General features: G+C 42.9%; 1 protein-coding gene across 1 annotated transcript in view; it reads left to right on the top strand.

The window, feature by feature from the left end:
* Positions 1-8436: 8436 nt before the first annotated feature.
* LOC127569894 (calcipressin-1-like) overlaps positions 8437-19492 on the top strand; it is an 84431-nt gene continuing 73375 nt past the window's right edge. The window contains exon 1 of the mRNA XM_052014910.1: positions 8437-9085. Within this exon, the coding sequence (XP_051870870.1) occupies positions 8852-9085 (234 nt within the window). The 5' untranslated portion in view covers positions 8437-8851. The remainder of the gene's footprint in view (positions 9086-19492) is intronic.

Below are 19492 nucleotides of genomic sequence, written 5' to 3'. Positions count from 1 at the left end.
TTTGACAGTGCAGTACGTCTTTGGCGCTACATCAAAGTACCAGCCTAAATATATGTGCCCAAACCTCTGATCCTTCAAACTAGGTGCAAGTGAGAATGTGTATAAGGTATAAGGAAAGGTTAGGAGAGTAAAAGATTGTGAGCCCTGAGACGTGAATTAAAGGGTACATCACTATGGCTGTAATAGACTGCTTGAAATAGCTGTGCTTCGCTTTGCAGTGCCTTGCTTCAGAGATTTTGTTTGCTTCAGCTAGTTTTCTCCAGCCTTGAGGTATGCTGAGGTATGAGGTACACTAGCAACTGAGCCACAACAATAAGCCGTTGTTACTTTTGAACTATTTTTAAATCTAGAAATAAAATATGTCTCAACATAACAAAAAAGAATCAGAGTGCCTCGACCTGAAACGTCAACTGTCCATTTCCCTCCACAGAGGCTGCCTGACCCGCTGAGTTCCTCCAACAGTTTGCTTTCTCTTGCTCAAGTTAATGAATGTTGCTTATTTTAAGTTGCAAATGTATTCATTCACCAGAAGTGGACAGCACCAGCAAGACTAGCGTTATTGTTCCCCACACTTAAACAGAGTGACATAAAAAACTATTTCAGATTCACTTTTATTTACTGAAGGTTTTTTCTTTTCTAACTTTGTTCCACAGTAAGGAACAATTGAAACGCTGTTCTCCCAGTCAAGAATGCATTCCAATTCCTTCCTGGCCCAATGTTTATTTTGTTGAATGATTTAATTCCCCCTGGGTGGGATTTGTGCTGATACCTGCAGGTCATTAATGCCAGTATTTTGAATTACTATCGCTTCTGATAAAACATCTTTGACCTAAAACATTAACACTGTTTCTCTTTCCGTGGATGCTGCCTGGCCTGCTGAGTGCTTTTCTGTCTTTAAATCTCAATTACTAGTCTAGCAAACTAACCACAGTGCTATTGCCAACTCTTGTGTGGGTGTATTTTTGGCCATTAGAGTGGAATGTTGACAGTTATTGCAAAGGGAATGAAGTACAAGAATAAGGAAGTCTTGCTGCAACTCTACAGGGCTTTGGTGAGGCTGCACATTTAGTATTGTGTACAATTTTGGCCACCTTGTTTAAGGAGAATATATACCATAGAATCATAGGTATGTTTATGGAACTAAAGGAGACCATTCAGTCTATCAGTAATGCCTACTCCCAGCAGATCAATCCTGTTAGTCACTTTCCTCTGCTCCTTTCCTGTATCTCTGCAAATTATTCTCTCTCAAGTGGCTTTATAATTCCCATCATCCAAAACATTGATTAAACATTGGAGCCCGTGCACTGATCCCTGTGGAGCCCACTAGTCACAGCCTCCTGAACTGAATGCGACTCACTTATTCCTACTCTCCGATATCACCCCAACTCCATGTGTTCTAATTTTATTCAATAAGCTGTTGTGCAGCACTTTATTGAAGGCTTGCTGGAAATCACAATACACCACATCCTCTTGTTCCTCCTTAGGTATACTTAGATACAACCCAGAAAACTCCTAAAAGATTTGCCTCGTCTTATGGTTGAAGTGTCCTGCCACCATTTGCTTATTATTAGATTCTAACATTTTCTCTACTCCTAATGTCAAACTAACTGTTCTGTAGCCCATTTTCTCACTCCTTTTTTAAATTATCAGGTTATATTTGCAGGGTCAAGACGAATTCCTTTCCTATGGCTCTATTTATGAATCGCAGAATCCGATATGTTTTCCTAACCTGATGCAAGGTTTCCACCCAAAACGTCAGCAATTCCTTTCCTCCCACTGATGCTGCTCGACCTATTGAATTCCTCCAGCAGATTGTTTGTTACTCTATTTTTAAAACTTAAAACTTTATTTACAGCACAGTAACAGGCCCTTACATCCCAACGGGTCCACGCCACCCATTTAAACCCACGTTAACCGACCCGTACGTCTTTGGAATGTGGGAGGAAACCGGAACACCTGGAGGAAACCCACGCAGACACGGGGAGAACATACAAGCTCCTTACAGACAGCGGTAGGAATTGAACCCTGATCACTCGCACTGTAATAGAGTCACGCTAACTGCTGCACACCCATGCCGCCCCAATTTTTTAACCACTTGTTCTCAATATGCCCTGCCACTTTCATGCATCTTTTTAATAAAAGCTTTATGCATATTAAAAAAAATACACAAAAGAAGAAACAGTGCAAGACTTTTACATTCATGGTCATTACATTCAGTAGCGTTAACTTATTTTTTTTAAACCATAGCACTATTGCCACTCATGTGGCCCCCTGGGGTGATACACCCTTTGATACACCCATCAGGCAGAAGATACAAAAGCCTGAAAGCACGTACCACCAAGCTCGGACAGCTTCTATCCCACTGTTATAAGACTATTGAACAGTCCCTTAGTACGATAAGATGGACTCTTGACCTCACAATCTACCTCATTATGACTTATTGTCTACCTGCACTGCACGTTCTCTGTAGCTGTTACATTTTATTCTGCATTCTGTTATTATTTTACCTTGTACTACCTCGATGCACTGTGTAATAAATTGATCTGTATGAACGGTATGCAAGATAAGTTTTTCACTGTACCTCAGTACATGTGACAATAATAAACCGATTCTGATTGTTTGAGTGGCTTCTCCACCCGATTCAGCCCCTCCATGTGCGGTAGCCAAAGGAGTCTAGACTGTGATCCTTCCCCACAGAGCCTTTGCATTAGCTGCACCCAGCTTCAGTGCGTCCCTCAGCACGTACTCCTGCAGCCTGGACTGCGCCAGTCGGCAGCATTCCCTTACAGACATCTTTCAGTGTTGGAAGACCAACAAGTTTCGGGCAGACTAAAGGGCATCTTGCATCTGATCTTGTACACGTTTCAGAACTGTGCCACTTAATCTATATAATCTCTCCTTATTCTTTTTGCTAAAGTGTACCACATCACACATCTCTCCCTTCAAATTCGTCTGCCACTTGAATGTCCATTCTGGTGGCCTATCAATGTCTTCCTGCAGTCTGTCACTGTCCTGTTTATTGTTTACACATTTCCAAACTTTATCCTGCACATCTATATCCAAGGCATTAACATATATCAAACAAAGCTGTGGTCCTGTCACTGACCTCTGGGAAAGACCACCCTAAAATGTGAAGAACCACCATTTACCCCTGATCCTACCTTTCACCTCAAAACCAAATTCCCATCCGTGCTGCCACTGACCCTTTAATTCCATAGGTTTCAGTTTTGCAAACCAATCTTTTCGTGTGAGACTCTTCAAACACCTTCTGTTAATCTGTTATCATACCAGTCCTCTTTGATGGGTCAGCAGTGGGAAGGGTGAGCAGCTTCAAGTTCCTGGGCATCAACATCTCAGGGGATCTATCCTGGGCCCATCACATTGATGCAATCACGAAGAAGGCACGCCAGTGGCTCTACTTTATTAGGAGTTTGAGGAGATTTGGTATGTCACCAAAGACTCTTGCAAATTTCTATAGATGTACGGTGGAGAGCATCCTGACTGGTTGCATCACCACCTGGTTTGGAGGGTCCAATGCACAGGTCACAAGAGGCTGCAGGAGGTTGTAGACTCAGCCAGCTCCATCACGGGTACAACCCTCCCTGCCATCGAGGCCATCTTCAAGAGGCAGTGTCTCAAGAAGGCAGCATCCATCACTAAGGACCTTCACCATCTGGGACATGTCCTCTTTTCGTTACTACCATCAGGGAGGAGGTACAGGAGCCTGAAGACCCACATTCAACAATTCAGGAACGACTTCTTGCCCTCCCGCATCAAATTTATGAATGGTCCATAAACACCACCTCATTATCCTTTTTTGCACTATTTATTTACTAATTTAGAGTAATTTTATATCTTTGCACTGCAAAACAACAAATTTCATGTCATCTATGATAATAAATCTGACTCTGATTCAAGCAGATGACTCCAGTCCCTTCAACAACCTTCTCTATTACCTCATGAAAAAGTTAAATCCACTCAGTCAAACACAATTTGCCTTCAAAAAAATTCACGCTGGTTCTCCTTTATTGACTCAGATTTCTCCAAGAGCCTGTTGCTACATTCCCTGTTTATTGTTTGACAAAGGTTTCCCCAGCACTAAGGTTAAGCTGACTGTTCTACAGTTGCTAGGCCTGTCCTTACACCCTTTATTTAAATAGGAGTGTTCCATTAGCCATTTTACAGTCCTCTGGCACCTCCCCTGCATCTAGTGCACGTTGGAAGATTATGGCAAATCGGCTGCCAATTCCTTTCCCCAGGAGACTAGAATGCATCCTGCCCGTACCAGGCAACTATTTCATCTTCAGAATAACCAGCCTGTCTAAAACCACTCCTTACCTATTGTCATGTATATTTACTCCCTCCCCTTCTACTGAGATTTCAGCAACATCCTTTTCCTTGGTTAAAGAAAACAATACAAAGTGTTCACTTAATATTCAAGTTGTGCCTTCTGCTCCCACGTATGGATCACTTTATTTACCCTGAATTACCCCAACCCTCCAGTTACTATTTTCTATTTACACGCTGACAAAGGGGTCAGCAGTGGAAAGGATGAGCAGCTTCAAGTTCCTGGGTGTCAACATCTTGGAGGAGCTATCCTGGGCCCAGCACATAGATGCAACCACAAAGAAGGCACACCAACATCTCTACTTTCTTCGAAGTTTAAGGAGATTTGGCATGTCACCAAAGACTCTGAGAAACTTCTACAAAGGTACAGTAGATTCATTTCACTGTGTGTTTCGATGTACATGTGACTAACAAATAAATATCTCATCTCATCTCAGTGGAAAGTATTCTAAGTATTCTGACTGATTGCACATGGCCTAGTATGGAAACTTCAATGCACAGGAATGCAAGAGGCTACAGAGAGTGGTGGACTCAGCCAGTTCCATCATGGGTACAGCTCTCCCCACCATCGAGGACATCGACAAGAGGCGATGCCTCAGGAAAGCGACATCCATCATCAGGGACTCCCATCACCCAAATCATGCCCTCTTCTCGATGCTGCCATCAGGCAGGAGGTACAGGAGCCTGAAGACCCACATCTCAAGGTTCAACAACAGCTTCTTCCCCACTGCCATCAGGTTCTTGAACAATACTGAAAAACACCAACATTACCTCAGATTATATTTCATTTTCTCTCTCTCAATCTTGCACTGGTGTCATTATGTTTATTTTTGCACACATGTAAATTGTGTTAATTTAAGTTTATGTTAACTTTGGCACATCTGTAATGTACTGTGCTGCTGCTGCAAAAAGCTAATTTTCATGGCATTTATATTCTGTATATGTATGCCTAGGGCAACAATAAACTTGAAAGGCTTTCAGATTACCTTTCCTGCTCTCTTCTCATACTTTGCTCACATTCTTTTCCTTTTCACTTGCCATTTCAGTTTACAATATTAAGCCAGTCCTCACTGTAGTTATTCATCTGACATCCATCGTACACCTTCATTTTCTCATTCATCATCTTCCTTATGACCTTTACCATCCAACGGACTCTGGATTTGATTCTCTCACTTGTGGGAAAGTACCTGAAATAGCTGGTCTTCAATAGCCACTTATTATTCTATTATGTATTTCCCAACTTATAATTGGTTCATCCTGATTAGGTCCTTCCTCCTTCCATTGATTCTTCCAATCTATAGGTTATACTTTGGATTATTACTTTCTATCCTTATGAATCTAAACCTTATGATTCACTGTCCCCTAGATGAAAAATCTGAAGCCTTCCATCCTGCACCATCTCTTTAGCCACTCGACAGTCTACCTGATCCTATTCTCCCTGGCGTGTGACACTGGAATAATACAGAGAGATTACGAGCTTTGAGGTCCTACTTTGTAACTTCCTCCCTAGCACCTGAAAATCTTTCTAGAGCACCTCTTTGGCATTGACACTGATGTGTACCACATCTCCTGATTCACCCCCTTCCTCCTGCAGACTCTTTCAAGTCATTTACCCCGGCACCAGGGAAGCAACACAACACGTGGGACTCATGTTGCAGACTCCTCTGTTGGGCTGTCTGGCTATGAAATCCCTTGTGATACTGCATTTTTATACTAGCCTATTCCCCTTTGTGCAGTCCACTGCTCAATGTTCTGGACTGCATTTCTTCAAGATGTCATCACCCACCCATTCTCTCATCCTGAGCACTTTAACTTCCAAAAATATACCTTATTTATAATATGCACAGTAAATACAATCGAGTCATGACTTTCTCTGCCATTAATTCAATATATTCTCTTACAATCCATCGATTCCATTTATTTTTCATCCTTAAAGCATTTGAGTGACTGTTAAACAAGGCCTGCCCCTCAGAGTCCAGTGACCCCTGTAATCCTGAGTACTTTGTATTTAGAAAAAATATACTTCATTTATAAGAAATATATACAGGAAATACAAAACAATCAGTACACACCTTCCTTTATTCTCATTGTTCCATCAAATCAATATATTTTTAATTTCAAAAATAAACTTTATTCATAATTTTAAAAATGCAAAAAGAATGAACACAGCGCAAAGCTCTTTATATTCTTCATGTCATTTGTTCAATATATTCAGCAGAGTTAGCAAAACTTTTTTTTGCACATAGCGCCATTGCCACTGTGTATATTCTTTTTATTTCAAAAATAAACTTTATTCATAATAGAAATACAAAAAAGAAAGTAGTTGAGGCAGGTACAATAGCAACATTTGAAAGACATTTGGGTAAGTATATGGATAGGAAAGGTTTCGAGAGATATGGGACAAATGCGGGTAAATGGGATTAGCTTCAGCAGGCACCTTGGCATGGATGAGTTGGGCTGAAGGGCCTGTTTCCATGCAGTATTACTTTATGACTCTAATAAACACAGTGCAAAACTCCTTACCTTCTTGGTGTCATTTGGTCAATGCATTCAGTTGGGTTAACACCTTTTTATTGCATAGCGCCATTGCCACTCACGCAGCTCCCTGGGGTGATGCACCCTTCCGTCGTTTGAGGGGCTGAGTCCAGTGGGGAAGCCCCTGGACTTCCAGTAGCAGAAGGACCCTAGACTATTATCCTTCCCCACAGAGGCTTTGCATTGGCTGCATCGAGCATCAGTTCATCCCTCAGTACGTTCTCCTGGAGCCTGGAACGTGCCAGTCAGCAGCATTCCCTTATGGAGATCTCACTGTGCTGGAAGACCAACAAATTTCAAGCAGACCAAAGAGCATCTGTTGATGAACTTCCAGCAGCACTTGATTTCTGCATTTGCATGTATCCCTGGGAACAGCCCATAGGTCAGGGGGTCCTCTGCTACTCAGCTGCTGGGATGAACCCTGACGAGGATGCTTGTATCCTTCTCCACACCCTCTTAGCTAATCCAGTCTGCAAAGAGGTGGGCGACCATCTCCTCCTCAACGTAGTCATCCCAAGGGTAGCATGCATTGGGAATGATAATTTGACCGTACAGGAAAGATCTGACCGGGAGAGCCCCTCTCACTGCTAACCAAGCGAGGCCTTGGTGCTTATTGGTGAGTTCTGGCAATGAGGCATTCTGCCTGTTGGTTTAGACAGCCTGTTCAGGGTATCCTTTGAGTCCCTGTCCTGCAATAACTCCAAGCATTAGTTTGAACATGGCATATACCTTGAAGGTTCCTGCTCTATTGGACAACTGCCCCCTCTGTATCCTGATCCTTCTCTAACTGGGTGCTCAACTCCTGGAAAACACAAACTAGGAAACAGAGGGACCTCGGAGTACTAGTGCATCGTTCCTTGAAAGTGGTGTCACAGGTGGAAAGGGTATTGAAGAAGGCTTTTGGCACACTGGCCTTCATCAGTCAGGACACTGAGTATAGAAATTGTGTTGTTATGTTATGTTGCAGTTGTTCAAGGCCGCATTTGGAATACTGTGTTCAGTTTTGGTCACCCTGCGACAGGAAAGATGCCATTAAGCTGAAAGGAGTGCAGAGGAGATTTACGAAGTTGTTGCCAGGACTCAATGGGACTGAGTTATGGAGAGAGATTGAGCAGATTGGGACTGTTTTCACTGGAGCACAGGAGAATGAGGGGTGATCTTATAGAGGTGTATAAAATTATGAGGGTCATAGATTGGGTGAACACACACAGACTTTTTCCCAGGGTTTGGGAATCAAGAATTAGAGGGCATGGGTTTAAGGTGAGGGGGGAGAGATGTAATAGGAACCTGAGGGGCAGCTTTTTCTCCCGGGGGTGATCAGTATATGGAAAGAACTGCCAGAGGAAGTGGTTGAGGCAGGTACATTAACAACATCTAAAAGGTACATGGATAGGAAAGGTTTAGAGGGATATGGGCCGAACTCAGGCAAGAGGGATTAGCTTAGATGGGAATCTAGGTCGGCATGGACCAGTTGGGCCGAAGTTGCAGGGTAAGGGGTGGACAAGTCGGAGTCGGGGGCGGCCAGAGTGGATTTCTTTCCTAGATGGGCTAGTCCCAGAGAGCTGGCAGATGCTGAGTCATTGGGGCTGGAAGCTCCTTGTACTGTAGGGGAATCAGTGATTATGGGCAGCAGGGCAGGCTGGGGGAGTTGAGGCCATGGGGCAGATGAGCCCTGAACTGAATGAACGGTTTTGAGGGCCTGAATTTGCCAGCGGCCGCGCCGCCGCCTGATGAACGACTGGCTTGTGGCGGGTTAAAAATGGTAACATGTTTGTATCATGTTGCCAGCGCTGACGTCAGAGGTGGTAGCGAGTTGCGTCGTGTCCTGGCAACAAAGTATCGGGCGGGCGGCTGGTAACATCGGGGAAGTGTAGCAAAACTGTTCGCCGAGCCCTTCCTTTCTGCTGGGAGAGAGGGGAGGGCTGCTGCTGGTGTGAGTGTGTGTGTGGGGTGGGAGGGAAGGAAAATAATGACGGTGGCGAATAACGGCGAGAGCGAGAAGAGAAGCCTGGTTAACGCGGAGGACATGGAGCGGGAGAACGAGGTGCTTCCGCCGGTGGCGGAGGACGGTGAATGTAGCGGCGGGCTGCAGGCGGATGGGCAACGCCAACACGGACAGCTGGGCTCGCAGCTCGACGACTTGCCCACCTCCACCATCGCCTGCAACGTGGACGAGCGGGTGTTCGTGGACGCCCTGTACCGGGTAAAGCTCCTTCTTGTTTTTTTTTGGGGGGGGAAGGTGTTGAAGGGTGTCTCGGTGACACCAGGCCCCTGGGAGGTTGAGGGAGGCCCGGCCCCATCTCCACACTTAATGCTTTCACCTTTTTTTATTTCAAATCTTTACTTAAAACGAAGTTGTTTGATTTTTAAAACAGAAGTGAAGTTATACTGGTGAATTGAGAGCTTGCAATGCATCAGTTTGTCTTTGTGTAGTGATGTCTTGATTGCTCTTATTTCACAAAGAACAATAATAATTGGATTGTTTTTGGCTCCTGATTACTTTGCATAGGCCAGTGTTTTGTTTTATTCCTTGGTGTTTGACTGTAAATATCTAACTGTCGGGGATAATGTAGCTAATCTTAGATTCTTGGTGGCATTGGGCTGTCAAGATGGAAGTAGCCGTCTGGTGTTGTTTATTGAATAATAGTGGTCAAATTTATCACCCTGGCTAAATCCAGTAATATTAAAGTGATATGCGAAGGAAAGGAAGTGAACATCCATTGGTAAATAAGATATTTATTTTCCCGTCTGGATTCCTTTGCTGTCGATTACAGTTTTCATTTTTGAAAACCTTTCAGCAACGATTTTTTTTCTTTCAGAACCTGCAAGATTTTTGTTTGTATGGCTTTTCAAATGTTACAATTGTGGGGGGCGGGTTCCGTCCAAATCAGCTGTGGGAACTGCAAAATTGAGGTGCGTTTAAGTGGCTTCCCAGTGAATAGGTCATTTTGCCTGAAACATGTTTCATTGGGATTGTGTTACGTGAAAGTAAAACGAGTTCCTAATTTATTAGTGCATATACCTGCATCAGTGATCTTAGCTTCTACTTTTAGCTGTTATTTACCAAGGCACAGAATCAGTCTGTGCAAAAGGTACATTTTCTTTCCCAGACTGAACTTTCTTTGAATTGTACCTAAACTAGCATGTGTTACAGTTATGCCAACAAGCTTAATTTTGTTCCCATTACAAAAGCCACTGATGACCTATATCTATCGGCACTTTGTTCTTGCCTAACTAAATTTAGAAATGCAGAATCTAGAATTGTGCCTTGGGTTGATTTTTTTTTACAATTCGATTTACATAACATTACACTTTATTGAAATCTATTTGATAAACATTGGTTTAAAGTTGAAGAGTATTTAAATGGAATTGCAAGATTGGGTGATCCTTGTCTATTCATGTACCTATGTAACAGCCACAAAGGTGTTACCACATTATACTTTTGCTAAAGTTCACAATTTTGATCAACTTTATTTTTATTAGTTAAATATTATAACACACAAGTTTCAGACTTGCATGTACTTGGAAAGAAGCACAGATACCTAGCATACATTATGTCAGTAAGTTCCCTTCATTCTGTATGTCAGAGATCAAATCTATACCCAGAAATATAACCAGGAATTTGTAAAGCTCAACTCGCTAATGTCTAAATGCTGATTAAATTTTAATGGTGGAAAGTTTATAGGGCATTGTGCTGTCTGCCATCATCAAAAAGTTATCGATGTGCCTATGAAAGTTTATTTTGCAATGATTGCATTGGCTGTGTGTATTCACAATGCAACTACCTCCTCCCGGAGATCTTGCTTCACTCTTACAAAAATATTGAATGCCACTTAGTTCAGTCAATGCACTCCTCCTACCTCACCTTCTTATCTATGGACAACTGCTTCAAATTTTCCATCGTTGCAGTCTTGTATAGCTGGCCTAGGAAAGGTCAAAACTAAGACAGAAAATGATGGAAACACTAGCAAGTCAGCAGCAAGTGTGGGGGATCAAACAAAGTTTAATGTTTCAGGTCAAAGATCCTACAGGAAATGTTAGGTTGCCTTGTTTGTGAATATTTTGCCCATTTTGTTGTGCATTGCATTAATTAAAATGCAGTGTATGTGTGAAAGCTCCTCAGCATTATTAAGGTTTGGTACAATTGTAGATCTATAAGCAAAGGATATAGATTGTAACAACTTGATTATTCAGAACTTCACCTTAAGGATGTCAGGGGTAAGTTTTTTTTACACAGAGAGTGACGGACGCATGGAACGCACTGCCTGCAGAGGTGGTGGGGGTAGATACATTAGGGACATTTAAGAGACTGTTAGACACATGAATGATGGAGGGCTATGTAGGAGGGAAGGCTTAGATAGATCTTAGAGCAGGATAAAATGTCGGCACAACATTGTGAGCTGAAGGGCCTGTACTGTGCTATAGTGTTCGATGTTCTATGAAATGTTGTGACTTTTCTTCCAACTCTACCTTTGTGAATGAGACTTGCTCCATGGGGCAAGTCTAACCCAAATGTGAGTAAACAGCAGTCAACCTGATGCACAAGGCCACAGATCTCTGATGCTGGCAGCAAAGGTTGATAAGGTGGTGACAAAGGCGTACAGGATGCTGGCCTTGATTAGCTGCAGTACAGAACATAAGTGCAAAGAGGTCATGGTACAACTTTATAAATCTTTTATTAGGTCACACCTGCAGTATTGTGAGCAATTCTGATCCCCAAAGAGGAGGTGCAGAGGAGATTCACCAGAATATTGCCTGGGATGGAACATCTCAGTTGTAAGGAGAGGTTGGATAGACTGGGATTGTTTTCTTTGGAGCTGAGGAGGGAACCTGATAAAGGGGCATAGATAAGGGCAATAGTGAGAAACTTTTCCTTATAATGGAGACCTCTTAAACCAGAGATTTTAGGTTTAGGCTGAGGAGATCAGAGGACTGTTTTGTTCACCCAGAGAGTGGTTGCAATCTGAATGCACTGCCTGAGAAGGAATCATCAAGGTGGTAAAGGATTCAGACCAAGTGCTTGTAAGTGGGATTCGTGCAGATGGTCAGCATGGACTTAATGGGCCAAAAGGCCTATTTCTGTGTTCTATGACTAACCTGGAGTCAGAAAGAGAACATCCTGTCCAATGAAATCTTACTGACTTCTTCAAATGGGTGGTGTTAAGCCCTATGACTTCATGTACCTTAACTTCCAAAACTAATTGGTGGTGCTTCACTAAGTTGTCATGATTTAGGATAGGAGGGGGTGGCGTTGGGGAAACGACATGGGATTGGGGAGGATATTGATATAAGAGGAAAGTGGCTTGTACTTGTTCAACGGATGTCCACAATGTCAGAACCTCTTCTAATATGTACAAATGAACTGAAATCAGAAAATCAATTCCCAGATGATATGAAGAAGATGAATCTGGCTTGGGAACTAAAAAAAACTAAAGATGGGGGTCAATCACCTTTTTAATCTAGAAGTGTACTGCATGCATAATTATTTACACTTGGCTCACTGGTCTGTCAAAGTTTAGTGGGAGCATAGCTGAACAGAAACTTGTTCATTTACTTATCCATGCTCCATATTTGACTACCTGGTGCCCTGACAATCTGAAGACAAAGACAAGAAAGGGAAATGAGATTGGAGTCATACCTCGCACGATAGGTGGTTGTAATTGTTGGAGTCAACCACTCCGGCCTCGGGAATATTACCACAGAAGTTCCTCTGAGCAGTGTCCTAGACCCAATCATCACCGGCTTGTTATCAGTTGCCTTCCTTGCATCATAAGAGGGGAAGTTCACTGATTACTGCACAATGTTCTATTCTACTGGAACTCCTCAACAAATTAGATAAGATATCTTTATTAGTCACATGTACATCGAAACACACAGTGAAGTGTATCTTTTGCGTAGTGTTCTGGGGGCAGCCCGCAAGTGTTGCCACACTTCTGGCACCAACATAGCATGCCCACAGCCTCCTAACCGCTATGTCTTTGGAATGTGGGAGGAAGCCAGAGCACCCAGAGGAAGCCCACACGGACTCGGAGAGAACATACAAACTCCTTACAGACAGCGGCCGGAATTGAACCTGGGTCGCTGGCGCTGTAATAGCGTTATGCTAACCGCTACACTAATTAAGCACCCCAAAATCAAGATGGCTTTCAGGCATGGACTGATAAGCGGCAAGGAACATTCTGAGAGTGCCAAGTACTGACCATGTCCAACAGAGTCTAACCACCTACCCTTAATGTTCATTGGCATTACTATTGACAGGTTCCCCTCCATCAACATCTTGATGGTCACCATTGACCAGAAACATAAACTGGGCCAGCCATGTTAATTCCATGACCACAAGGGCAGGTCAAGAGGCTGGCTATTCAATGGAAGTGACTCACCTGACACTCCAGGCCCTTTGTACCATCTACAGGGCACAGGTAGGGCGTATGATGGGATGCTGCCCACTTACCTGGATGAGTGCAATGACCACAGCACTTCCCAAACCAGGGACCTCTCCTACCATGAAGGACATGGGCAATGGGTACATTGGGGAACACCACCGTTTGCAGGTTCCCCTATAATTCGCACACTATCCTGACTTGGAAATGTATCACTGGTCCTTGACCACTGGACCTAAATCCTAGAACTGCCTCTCCAACGGCATTGTGGTAGCATCTTCACTAGAAGGAATGCAGCAGTTCAAGGAGGTGGCTACCTCCTGCCTTCTGAAGGGCAATTAGAGTTGTGCAATAAATATTAGCTTTACCACTGATGCCCAGAACTCAAAAAATGAATATTCAAGGATCCCATGGTACATGATATAACAATTCTTTTGCCCTTTAATTGAATGAGACTTAGTAGACTTTTGGAGCCATGGGATGCAGATTTTCAGTACTCTAAATGTGAAAATGTACTTCCTGGTTTAACTTTTATACAGCCTCACTCTGATTTTTAAGATTGATTTTTGCTCGGGTCTGTCTCACTAGGGGAAATGGGTTCTCTCCACATCAGATACCTTTAACAGCTTAACTCAATCATATCATCCCTCCACTTTCCAAGCTGAAGGAATACATGGCCACACTGTGCAGCCTGCACTTGTAATTTAAACAGGAGGTTCTGCAGATGCTGGAATCTGGAGAGAAGCCCTGTTATCATCCTATGCGCTGTATCTACTTCAAAGTGATGCAGTGCCCATGACTCTATTTGGGTCTCTGCCTAAAGCTATGATTGGCTGAAGCATTAGTTCCTCATTCCCATGGAAATAAAGACTTATAAACTTTGATGGATTTTTTTTTGATTGATTACTGTTTGAAGACCACTAACACTTCATCTTCATTCCAACCTACTTCAACAACATCCAATGAAGTTGAAAGAGAATTGGGGAGCTTCATTAGACTCTGTGGTCAGCAGGTCAAATCATTGTGATTCAGTGGTCAACGAATTGTGTGATGAACTTTCAAGCCCAAATTGTAAAGCTGATGGCAGAATCTGAGCAACATGTTCCTGAGCTCCTTGAAGGAAATACTGGGTTGTCATTTAATAGAACATGGAACACATGGCCCTCGGCCCACAACGTTATGCTGACATTTTATCCTGCTCTAAGATCTATCTAACCCTTCCCTCCAACATAGCCCTCCATTTCTCTATCATTCATGTGGCTATCTAAGAGTCTCTTAAATGTCCCTAATGTATCTGCCCCCACAACCTCTGCTGGCAGTGAGTGCATTCCACGCACCCACCACTCTCTGTGTAAAAAAAAACTTACCTCTGACATCCCCCCCACCCCCCCCCCCCAACCGTATCTTCCTCCAATCACCTTAAAATTATATCCCCTCATGTTAGTCATTTTTTCCCTGGGGAAAAAGTCTCTGACTGTCCACTCAATCTATGCCTCTTATCGTCTTGTACACCTCTATCAAGTCACCTCTCATCCTCCTTCTCTCCAAAGAGAAAAGCCCTGGCTCACTCATCCTATCCTCATGAGACATGCTCTCCAATCCAGGCAGCATCCTGGTAAATCTCCTCTGCACCCTCTCTGAAGCTTCCATATCCTTCCTATAATGAGGCGATCAGAACTGAACACAATGTTCAAGATAGTTTGATCAATGCTTCAAAATTGCTTGATTCCAAATATCTGAAGGATTCAATTATAGTCGCATGTTCTCACTTTATTGTTTATAATAAAGCAATTATAAGACTGGTTAGTCCAAAAAAAATTTTTAAATCATCTGTAATAGATTGCAGAGTGTGCTCTGGATTCCCAAAGCTCTGTTGCATCTCAAAACCAGTTCCAACCAGATTGTGTGGTAGGCGTGTTTAGATTCTGTAATGTGCTCCAAGGTGGTCTCCACATAAAATTAAAAGTTGGGTAAGCTTTTCAGGAAGTTTTGGTTATAGAGACTGGCCCAGTAAACATTTGCCCATGCTCGACCAGCAGATGTAGAGCGGAAAAATCAACATCACAGGTCCAGGCACGGCTTGTGTCTGCGGAATAGTGGACTATTGATGATTCCAAAATAGTGTAATAACCATTTGTTTTTAGAACGATGCTCCAAGCAAAGTGGAGACATAGAGGCTGGTTTAGAAAAGAGGAATTTAGGATTGAGGCCAAGAGGTTCTACTGGCACCTGGAATGGACTTTTACAAGAATGGAGAGCATCTCTGGAATCATTAAGCTGTGCTCTGCAATGTATGACTTCCAAGTGGTATTGGTATTGGTTTATTATTGTCACTTGTAGCGAGGTACAGTGAAAAAAACTTGTCTTGCATACCAATCATACAGGTCAATTCATTACACAGTGCAGTTACATTGAAGTTAGTACAGAGTGCATTGAGGTAGTACAGGTAAAAACAATAACAGAACAAAGTGTCACAGCCCAGAGAGAGTACAGTGCAATAAGGTACAAGGTCACAAGGTAGATCATGAGGTCAGAGTCCATCTCATCGTATGAGGGAACCATTCAGTAGTCTTATCACTGTGGGTTTGAAGCTGTCCTTAAGTCTGGTGGTACGTGCCCTCAGGCTCCTGTATCTTCTGCCTGATGGAAGAGGAGAGAAGAGAGAATGACCCGGGTGGGTGGGGTCTTTGATTATGCTGGCTGCTTCACCAAGACGACGAGAGGTAAAGACAGAGTCCAAGGAGGGGAGGCTGGTTTCTGTGACGACCTGCACTCGCTGTCACTACCTCCCTGAAGGACCTGTGTGTGATCCACCCTGCTGCAACCTCTGCTCCATTGTAAATCTGGCACTCCTTTTTCAAGGTTGTGACCCATTGATTAAAGCAAGATCCAGGAGGACAGGGTTGCCAACTTAGATTTTTGGGTTTTAGCCCTCGCCTTGAAGCACAAGCCTCCGAATCTGAGGCGCAAGTTTATGATGACCACTTGAAGATGTACGTCGGCACCTAAATGCTTTTTCCACAGCATTCGGATGAATTGTTGCAGAAATTGTTACAGAATTTTGGGGCTCATCTACAACGACTGCAGTCTACTTATGATTCCTGAGACGCAAGTGCATAATTCAGGCTGGGACCTCAGTGAAGTTCCAGGAGTTGCTGCACATTCAGGAGAGGCACTAAAGGTCCGGTGGAGCAATGGGAACCTTCATAGAAGAGCTGGGAACTTCTCCCAGGGTTCTGGTTAGCATTTATCCATTAAGCACCTTTATCAAAATCAGATTATCTAGTCGGGCAGGCATGGTCGTGTAGCAGTTAGCGTAACGCTTTACAGCTCCAGCGACCCGGGTTCAATTCCCGCCGCTGTCTGTAAGGAGTTTGTACGTTCTCCCTGTGTCTGCGTGGGTTTCCTCCTGGTGCTCCAGTTTCCTCCCATGTTCCAAAGATGTACGGGTTAGGAAGTTGTGGGCATGCTATGTTGGCGCCGGAAGCATAGCGACACTTTGCGGGCTGCTCCCAGAGCACTCTACGCAAAAGATGTATTTCACTGTATGTTTCGATGTACATGTGACTAATAAAGATATCTCGTCTCATCTCATTTACCTCCTTGCTGGTTGTGGGACCTTGCTGTCTGCACGTTGAATGTTTTCGTGTATTGCAACAATGTGAAGCATTTTGGAATACACTGAGGGCTTGAAACCTGATTTCACCAGTGTTTCCTCAGTGAAGTTTCATTCCATTCCTTCCCCTTGTATACCTACCTACCGAGGCAGTGTCACTAAAGGGTTCTCAAGGAGAAGGAGGAGTTACTTGAAATAGGACACAGTATCGACGTAGCCTTTGTTGGTTTCCTTCAAACCCTAGGGTGGGAACTCATGTGAATCCAGTCTATATTTGTGAAAATGGAATTTTTAATTTGTACGTACAATCAGACACTTGTGTCTGTTACCTCTTTAATGGAACAAAAGGCAATTACGTTCCTATTTGGTTTGTGGGCCTGAAAATGAATTGCTTCAAGTAGAACAAATGCTTCTTTACTGAAATTTACAGACAAGAATTGGCATTCCAGACAAACTACTGTTGTGTGCTTTGTATCCCCAGGAAATGATGGAAACTCTAGTTTGTTACAAGTTTATATGATCTAGTGAAATATTGCAACATCCATTATATCTGGCTCCCTCATGAAAGCTACATGACAACTACATTAGAATGTAGAGTGTACTCCCAGAGGAAAGCAACAAATATCCAAGTCTTGGCCTGTGGACTGTTGTTGCACCATGTAGTGACGGCCTATTCCTAGCTATGCGGGCAGAACACCTGCCAACCTGCTTTTCCTTTCTTCCAGAAGACATGAATTCCTACCCACCCCCACCCCCCCCCCCCCCAAAAAAGAACCTGTCAACTGACCATCAGTTGATATGGAACCCAAGCAGGCAGATGAGTATTGTAATACTGATCAGCTGTTACGTTTGAGAAGAAGAGCAGGCTCAAGGGGTTAATTGCTTTGTTTTTTGTTCTCGTGATGTTGTTTTGATTCTTTGATTCCATATGTTGGTCGGGGGGTCACATCTCTGTTAAAGACCCTGCAACTGTCTATCAGGAGGGACATTATGCAATCCAGGTGTATTGACCAATTTCTGATAGATAAATGTAACCGCTAAACACTACAATTCGAAAAATTCTCACAGTTTTAGTGCTTTAATACAGAGCTTTTGTTTGAAATGAGTTCCTTTTTCAGAGTTCTGTTTTAATTTTAGGAGTTGCATAGAATTACGTATCCTTGAAACTGAACCATGCTCTGCATATCACAGGATTAAATCCTGTGGTCTTTCAGAACCAAAGTTGTGCAAGGAGAACTTCTGCTGCCTTCTCTCCAACAATTTTGCTATTGAGAGAAGCAGGTAAAATTTTAACAGCACATGATGGTGCTTGGTTCATCTTTGTGGAACAGCAAATTTAAAATTAATACAATCTTGAGGCCCTGCAAATCAATACACTTTCACACACGCTATGTACAACACAAGCAATACCACTGCAGGACTGGGACTATGCACAAGACGTTTGACTTGGGTTTTTTTTTCCTGCAAGTTTTCATTGAAAAAACATGAAACATGTGTCTGTGTGTGACCAATGAAGACTGGATGCTTGATTTAAATGAAAAAATTTTACGCCTAGTTTATATGAGGAGGTCACTTTCATGAGATCTTAAGATTGTGCAGATGATGCTACTTTTATCTTAAAGCTGAAAGCAGCCTGTTCTGAAATACAGTGATTTGGTTTCAAATGCTTCGGCGAACTCTAAATACGGTGATGATATTTGGAAATAAGCAGTGTTCCAAAGCAGCCTTGTGATTGTTTTGGATAAAAAAAAATCATCTGCTTAATTCTGACTTTCTGGTGATATATTTTGTGCCTGGTTTTTGCTGGATGATTTCTTGATGTCCAAATATTAAGAATGTCAGCACATCAAGTGCCAAAGCACTTCTGTATGAGAGGTGGGGGAAGGCATGAGCTGCCATTGTAAGTGTTCCCTATCTTAATCTTCTGGCCTTTCATGGTTAGGGAGTAATTTTATATATAGACCATCCATGTGAATTGAAAGGCACTTTCAATTGAAATTTGAACATCGTGGAAAGCTAACCCCTGTAATTTGTATGTAAGTTCTAGTTCATTTTAAAGATCGCAAAACGTAATGCACAGTGGTGTTCATAGGATTGCTTAATTGTTAGCTGAAAGGTAGGACAAACAGACTGAAAGTCATCACTGTGAAGCAAGCAGAAATCTATGGTGAAAGAATTACAGGATTATCATGCTGTAAATGTGAATGGCCACCTCATCTTTTCATTGGCTCGCTCTCTAAACGGGTGGACTCGCAGGTGCAATATGTGAAGAAAATGTGCTGCTGATCTAGCTTTCCAGATAAAATTAATATTTCCCAAAATAATTCAGAGGGAAACAGAATACCATTTTTCTTCATGGTTAAGAACACCAGAAACGAGTGGGGTGGACTATACAGCCCCTCAACCTCACTCTGCCACTCAATAAGATCTAATTGTTGGCATCAACTCAATTTTCCTGCTGGCTTTGAATAATCCTGGATTCCCGTACAGTGCAAAAATGTACTTCAGGCTTGAATGTACTCTGAGAAATCTCAGTAAATTGGTTTGTTATTGTCACATGTACCGAGGTACAGTTTAAAAAAAACTTGTCCTGCATACCGTCCATACAGGTCAA

The sequence above is a fragment of the Pristis pectinata genome, chromosome 4, assembly GCF_009764475.1.
Source record: "Pristis pectinata isolate sPriPec2 chromosome 4, sPriPec2.1.pri, whole genome shotgun sequence".
NCBI lineage: Eukaryota > Metazoa > Chordata > Chondrichthyes > Rhinopristiformes > Pristidae > Pristis > Pristis pectinata.
Note: the sequence above shows the minus strand (reverse complement) of the source record. Positions and strands in the feature narration are given on the sequence as shown.